This window comes from Nematolebias whitei, chromosome 18 (assembly GCF_014905685.2).
Source record: "Nematolebias whitei isolate Nwh7 chromosome 18, NemWhi1, whole genome shotgun sequence".
Lineage (NCBI taxonomy): Eukaryota > Metazoa > Chordata > Actinopteri > Cyprinodontiformes > Rivulidae > Nematolebias > Nematolebias whitei.
In genome coordinates this window covers 422,360-430,426 of record NC_056515.1, presented here as the reverse complement: position 1 = coordinate 430,426, position 8,067 = coordinate 422,360, and the positions used below count along the sequence as shown (strand labels likewise).

Below are 8,067 nucleotides of genomic sequence, written 5' to 3'. Positions count from 1 at the left end.
GGCTCCTCGTGTCCTCGTTTTCTGGTTCCTCGTGTCCTTTTTCTCCTCGTTGTCGTCGTTTTCTGGTTCCTCGTTGTCCTCGTTTTCTGGTTCCTCGTGTCCTTTTTCTCCTCGTTGTCCTCGTTCTCTTTGGCTCCTCGTGTCCTCGTTCTTTGGGATCCCTCGTGTCCCTTTTCTGGTTCCTCGTGTCCTTTCTCTGTGGTTCCTCGTGTCCTTTCTCTTTGGCTCCTCGTGTCCTTTTTCTCTTTGGCTCCTCGTGTCTCGTTCTTTGTGATCCCTCGTGTATTTTCTCTGGCCCCTCGTGTCCCTTTTCTGGCCCTCGTGTCCTCGTTCTCTGGTCCCTCGTGTCCTTTTCTCTCTGGTCCCTCGTGTCCTTTCTCTGGTCCTCGTGTTTTCCTCGGGCCCTCCACCCTTGCAGTGCCACCCTCCACCCACCCTAGTCCTTCGGGAGGGGGGTCTTTTGGGGACGCCTGGAGGCGTCCTTGGGGGGGGGGGGTACTGTAAGGATGTGTCTTTTCTGTGGCCCGGTGTGTCTGTTTCCCTCGTGCTCCTCATTAGTTTCCATTGTTGCCACCTGTGTCTCGTCCCAGCTGTTTGTTATCATGTCTCGTCTTCTCCTTGTATTTAAGTCTTCCTATTCTGTCTTGTCCTTTGTCGGGTCGTCTTCGTTGGGTACGCTTCCTTGAGTCTCCTGAGTCTCTCTGTCTTCCTGGTTCCTCGAGTTCCCTGTGTCTCCTGAGTTCCCCGTGTCTCCTGAGTTCCCCGTGCCTCCCTCCTTGTTTATGTAAGTTTTGCTGCCCCGTCAGCTTGTTTATTTTGTACTTTTCATTTATCATTAAAGACCTGTTTTTGTATTACTGCCGAGTTGAGTCCCTGTTCTGCACTCTGGGTTCGCTCCGACCACAAATCCTAACAATATTAAATATGTTCAATCTAAAATAGCTAGAAGTATTGTCTAAAAAAGTTAAATCTGGTCCTCTGGACATTCAAAAAAAACCCAAAACAAAGCAAAACAACAAATGTAGAAACGTTTCGTCTCTCATCCGAGAGACTTCCTCAGTCTGAGGAGCTGTATTCAGCTCAGTCTCTTAAATAGCACCGTCTCAGGGTGGATCAACCAGTTTTGCTGCTGACAACCAAAACCAGCTGATCACATGCTCAAGAAGGACCATCAGCATAACAATGGATCATTAGCACACTGATGGCTGTTTACTGTTCACAGAGGGCTGAGTGATACTAGCAATCACAGCATTGTAAGAGGGGGACAGTTGAACCCGGAGGCCTCCACCCCTGTTTAATGATGGACGATTTCTTTTCACAAAGATGGCCTCCTTTACTCCTCTCAAACCATCATTCCTCTCTGTCCAGGATGTGCACATCTTCATCCCTGAAAGAGTGACCGCTGGCCTGGAGATGAGTGTAGACCGCAGAGTCCTGGCCTGATGATGTTGATCTTCTGTGCTGGGCAGACAGGCTCTAGAGCAATGTGGATATCCTAACTGGGCCTTCCTGAAAGCAGAGAAGAAACCCAAACAGGACTCCAGTCAGCCAACAGGTGAAAAGGAGGAACCCAGACCCAGACCAGTGGTCATTCCATATGTTGAGGGAGTATCAGAGAAACTGAGACGTTTATTTTCTAAACATAACGTCCCAGTGGCTTTTAAACCCCAAAATACATTACGGCAAAAACTGGTTCATCCCAAAGATCCAGTCCCCCGGCACAAACAGAGCAATGTTGTGTATGTTGTTCAGTGTCAGGAGGGTGATCAGTCTTACATCAGGGAAGCAAAACAGCCACTGGCCAAAAGGATGGCCCAGCACAGAAGATCAACATCATCAGGCCAGGACTCTGAGGTCTACACTCATCTCCAGGCCAGCGGTCACTCTTTCAGGGATGAAGATGTTCACATCCTTGACAGAGAGGAACGATGGTTTGAGAGAGGAGTAAAGGAGGCCATCTTTGTGAAAAGAAATCGTCCATCATTAAACAGGGGTGGAGGCCTCCGGGTTCAACTGTCCCCCTCTTACAATGCTGTGATTGCTAGTATCACTCAACCCTCTGTGAACAGTAAACAGCCATCAGTGTGCTAATGATCCATTGTTAGACTGATGGTCCTTCTTGAGCATGTGATCAGCTGGTTTTGGTTGTCAGCAGCAAACTGGTTGATCCACTCTGAGAAGGTGCTATTTAAGAGACTGAGCTGAATACAGCGCCTCAGACTGAGGAAGTCTCTCGGATGAGAGACGAAACGTTTCTACATTTTTTTGTTGATTTGCTTTGTTTTGTTTTTTTGAATGTCCAGAGGACCAGATTTAACTTTTTTAGAGTATGTAGCTACTTTGTAAAATGTGTCATTGAGGGAAGAGTGTAACCTGGATTAAAAGTGTGGATTATTGTAACCTGGATTAAAAGTGTGGATCATTGTAGTGAAGCTTTCGTCTTCAACCATCGACAGAGGCCCTACTGTCAGTGACGATCATGTTCAGGATGTTTCAGTGAAGACAGCTGCTGCTGTGGTTTCCATGATGTCTGTCCATCATGAAGTGTTGTTGTTTGTTGTTGTTTTCTGGAATGAGAGAGTAAATATGTATTATAGCATAATTTACAGCAACTCAAGAAATGCCTTGTTTCACTTACAGTGTTAGGTTCAGGCAAAAGTAGCTAAAAGAGCAATTAAACACACAAACATACACGCACACACACACACACACACACACACACACCCATATATATATATATAAAATACTTAATTACACACATTTGAGTAGAAGTAATAAATTACTTTAATTCCTGTTTAAATGCAATTCGTCCTGCCATACCTGCAGTGTCTTCAGACTTTGCCAACAAATTAAAAGTTGAAGCTGAATCATTAAATTATTATCTTTGTGTTAGATTTATTTATAAATCACATTTAAACACTGCTTGTACCAATTAAATTAAATAAAAAGTAACACACGTTCTCTATCACCGTCATTAATCAGATAAACAAACAAACAAACAAGCAGCAGCTTCATCTATCAGACAGACTGACGTTACGTTTTCTCTCTTGAAACAGAACAATGTGTTAAATTGTAGAGACTCACCTGCAACACGAGTTGGGAGTGAAACATGTTGTATCAGCTGCAGCTCCTTCCTCCTCCTCATGACTCCGACATGTTTACGTTTTATCTCCGTGGTTCTCCCGTGTCGTGTCGGTGATTTTCAAAGCGGCATGTTTCTCATTTTTTATCTTTGTGAAGTTCTTCCACTCTTTGGAGGACTTGTGTCGAACAGTTTTCGCTGCGTTGGTCATTTGTAAAATTTACTTAATTTCCTTTGAAAACACCCTGCTCTGCTCCCCCCTCGCTCTGTTCAACTCGCACTGCATTTTTTTTTTTTCCAAACTTTATTCAGTCAGTCAGCATTGACAATGAACTGCAGGTGAACAAAACGAAACGGCTCCGCAGCGCTGTGAAAGATACATAATCGCGCGACACAACGAATCGATAACAAAATTCGTTGCCAACGCTTTTAATCATCGATTTTTATCGATTTTTATCGATTTTATCGATTCGTTGTTGCAGCCCTAGGTCATTTATTTAACAGAATCAAAATTTTAATCTAAACATGTACACTTGATTGGCTGATCTGTTTCTGATTAATAAACTTAGCAAGTTCAAATAAGACAACAGAGGATTACTGATGGAGAATAATTAATCTCTGAAGGCATCTAGCTTGATTTACTGGCGAATAGAAGTTTAAAGAGAAGGAGTAAAGAAGTTTAAAGAGGAGGATTTAGATGGATGAAGGAAGATGTGTTGACCAGAAATGGCACCTTTCCTCCGACCCCAGCTCAGCCCTCGGTACACTTGATTCGCGTGACGACTCGTTACCTTGGCAGAAGATAAATCAGCTCCGGTACAGAGGTCCATTTCACGCCATCTTTCAGCGTCTCCGGTCAGAGTGGCTGGGAATCGTCAGAAGTCGTGATGAAGTACTCCGTTCAACAGAATAAGCTTCCTTAGAAGTTGAGAGCATTTAATGCTCGGGGTGAGTTCACAGCGAGGCATGCTGTGACTCCGCTGGAATGGATGGACCCTTGGCTCATGGTCAAACTCCATCAGCTTATTTAGTTCAGCTGTAAGACTCCAGCAAGACTGCAGTCCCAGCCAGAACTCCAAAACAGACTTTCAGTAAGAACTGAAAGTTCCTGTACGACTCGCCGTAAGACTGAGTCTTCCAGTAAGACTGAGTCTCATCCTAGACTGAGAGTTCCAGGAAGACATAAGACTTAAAGTCCCAGTAAGACTGACTAGTTCCAATAAGTGTTGACTTTTAAAGGGTATCCACTTCCTGTTACATGGTACTTCCTGATTGGTTAGCACAACCAGCAGGGGTGTAGTTTTAGTGAAGTCGGAGGGTTATTAGAAGTCAACAGACAGCAGAAATGTTTTTAAGAACGGTTAGTACAGACAGGAAAATATTTTGAAGAAGTGAGACTTGCAGGTGCCAGCCAGTTCTTATTTACTGTCTGAGAGTTTTAAAACAAGGCACTTCGTTCTCATAACCTGTTCTCTGACTTTTGACTGACATCAAATCCTACACTCCTCATTCAGACAGAAAATTAAAATGCACACTTACTTTATAAATAGACATTTAACTTGTATGATCTAAGTCTAATGAGGTTTAAAAATCATTAATACTGTTTCACAGTTGATTTAAATGAGTAGTTTACTTCAAAATTAGAAATGGTATGAACTAAACACACTTTTGATTATCAAGATATTGTAAAATAGTAATGATAATATAAAAAAGAAGAGTGTTCTTTCGATTGATTAATTCACGATACAATTAAATAGTCTCTTGATGAGATAATTTGTATTTCTGGATTCAAATCAATGAAATAACAGTTCCTGTCCCCTGAAGGTCCTCAGAGACGGATTGATGCCGGAGGTCTAGTTCATTACACAACCAAATCATAACATTTTAATAATTTCAATTGATGACATAATATAGTTGTTGGGTGACCATAGCACTTCATACTACTAATAATTCTTGCAGCTCTTTTTTGTAAAAATAAAAATAGGATTTGTAATTGTTTTGCATGCTTTTCCCCAAACTTCATTACAATAGATTAAATATGGAGCACTCATTACATTATACAACATATACAAAGCTTTGTCATTCAAAAACTATTTTACTTTATACAGTAATGCAACTGATTGTTATTTTTATTTTTAAGTATTTTACATGAGATTTCCATGTCAGCTTCTCATCAATAATGAGACCCAAAATGTTTATTTTATTAACAACTAATTTCAATGCTGTCAATTTTAAAGTTGTTGTTTAAAGTCAAAACTATTAATATTGACAAAGTTGAGAATTTTATGTTTATTTTGGCAGTGATTTCATTTTTTTTAAGGCTAAATACAAATTAAAGGTGAACATTAATTTATTTGTATAGTTTTGTAGTTTTTCTGAGGCTTTTATATTGTTGATATTGAATTATATCGTTATCGACCGAAATTAAGAGATATATCGCGATAAAAGTTTTGGCCATATCGTCCAGCCCTACCTTAAAGCTTTATTCCCTGACCAATGATTGGCTTTAAAACTGTGGAACATTTAACCAGACCTTGGCATGAACCTGCGAGACAAAATGCAAATAAACAGAATTTGTCAACAAAAACACATTTATCTTTGTTCTGGACCTGATCGTGTCTCTCTTGAATAGGTGGGGATGGCAAAGACGTGTCTGTTCAAGAGACCGTGTCACCTGGTGAAGCCGGTATCAGCAACCCGCGTCGCTGGCAGGTACCTGAGCCACCAGAGGGGGCTGCCGGCTCTGCCCGTCCCCCCTCTGCAGCAGACCTGTGAGCGTTACCTTAATGCTCTGGAGCCCATCGTGGAGGCTGACGAACTGACCAGGACCGAAGAACTGGTTCAGGACTTCCAGAGACCAGGAGGGGTCGGAGAGCGGCTGCAGAGAGGCCTGGAGAAGAGAGCGAGTATGACAGAGAACTGGGTAAACCCACAGACCGGTTCTGTTCAGACAAGTCCAGTTCTGTGCAAAAGTCTTAATCCCTTTTACTATCTGAATACTGACTCAGCAGTTTCTCATTAGTTTCATTGTTGTCTTCCTATTTAGTTTTATAACCTAACTACTTTAGCTGCTAATTTATCTATTTGGCTACTTAGTGCTTTGCTACTTTTAGCTTTTAGTCATCCTTTTGCTACTTCAGCCTTTAGTTAGCCCACTGCAACTTTTAGCTTTCAGCCAGGGTTCTGCTACTTTTCCACAGGAAGTTTTAGTCATTTTCTGAAGTTCTTTCAGTTTTGTTTTGTTTTTTGTTTTTTTTTTTGGGGGGGGGGGGGGGACTTCTGCTGATTTGTTCCCTGAGTTTCAATTCTTGGACCTGAATATGTCCTGCTTTTATTTGATTTAATTTAAAATTTTCAACAATTTGTCTCAGTTTTTCTTTAGTTGAATTTAAGAACAAACAGAACACAGTTTGAACAAAGGGTTTTTATAAAACTCTGAAGAGAAGAAATTATCTCCTACCTCTTTACTAAAATACTTTCTGATCTGAATTCCGTTTCTCTGCAGCTTTCTCAGTGGTGGGTTCAAGTAGCTTACTTGGACTTCAGAATGCCTGTGGTGGTCCATTCAAGTCCTGGTCTGGTTTTACCCCAGATGGACTTCAGAGATCAGCAGGGACAAATAAGGTGACTGAACCCAAACTCATAAGTTTGAATTATATCACGTATTTCTTTAGTTTTCTGACGTTTCTTTAGTTTGACAGACTTATATGTAGGGCTTCAACTAACGATTATTTCAATAATCGATTCATCGGCCGATTATTTTTTCGATTAATCGACAAATTGGCAAAAAAAAAAAACACGTTTCAATTTCCACCCCTTTATTCCAAAATTGAAAATTTGACTGACATAGCAATTCACACAAAAAACAGGTTGCTATTTGACTATTCTGTTGGTAAAATATTGAATAAAAAAAATAAAAGTTAGTCAAATAGTTTAAAAAAACAAATGTACACAAAAATATATACAAATGTGTCTTTATACCTGCACAGTATGTAGCTACTTTGTAAAATGTGTCATTGAGGGAAGAGTGTAACCTGGATTAAAAGTGTGGATTATTGTAACCTGGATTAAAAGTGTGGATCATTGTAGTGAAGCCTTCGTCTTCAACCATCGACAGAGGTCTCATGTCAGTGACGATCATGTTCAGGATGTTTCAGTGAAGACAGCTGCTGCTGTGGTGTCCATGATGTCTGTCCATCATGAAGGATGTTGTTGTTTGTTGTTGTTTTCTGGAATGAGACAGTAAATATGTTTTATAACATAATTTACAGCAACTCAAGAAATGCCTTGTTTCACTTACAGTGTTAGGTTCAGGCAAAAGTAGCTAAAAGAGCAATTAAACACACACACACACACACACACATATAAAATACTTAATTACACACATTTGAGTAGATGTAATAAATGACTTTAATTCTTGTTTAAATGCAATTCATCCTGCCATACTTGCAGTGTCTTCAGACTTTGCCAGCAAATTAAAAGTTAAAGCTTAATCATTAAATTATTATCTTTGTGTTAGATTTATTTATAAATCACATTTGAATACTGCTTGTACCAATTAAATTAAATAAAAAGTAACACACACGTTCTCTATCACCGTCATTAATCAGAAAATAAACAAACAAACAGCTTCATCTACCAGACAGACTGACGTTACGTTTTCTCTCTTCGAAACAGAACAATGTGTTAAATTTCTAAAAAAAGTTCAATCTGGTCCTCTGGACATTCAAAAAACCCAAAACAAAGCAAAACAACAAAAAATTTAGAAACGTTTCGTCTCTCGTCCGAGATACTTCTTCAGTCTGAGGCGCTGTATTCAGCTCAGTCTCTTAAATAGCACCTTCTCAGAGTGGATCAACCAGTTTTGCTGCTGACAACCAGAACCAGCTGATCACATGATCAAGAAGGACCATCAGTCTAACAATGGATCATTAGCACCTGATGGCTGTTTACTGTTCACAGAGGGCTGAGTGATACTAGCAATC

At 40.4% G+C, this 8,067-nt stretch overlaps 1 protein-coding gene across 1 annotated transcript in view; it reads left to right on the top strand.

Moving 5' to 3' along the window:
* LOC119424903 (carnitine O-acetyltransferase) overlaps positions 1–8,067 on the top strand; it is a 73,581-nt gene that overhangs the window by 26,813 nt on the left and 38,701 nt on the right. Inside the window, exons 2-3 of the mRNA XM_037692414.1 lie at positions 5,715–6,005; positions 6,588–6,706. Of these exons, the coding sequence (XP_037548342.1) occupies positions 5,715–6,005; positions 6,588–6,706 (410 nt within the window). The remainder of the gene's footprint in view (positions 1–5,714; positions 6,006–6,587; positions 6,707–8,067) is intronic.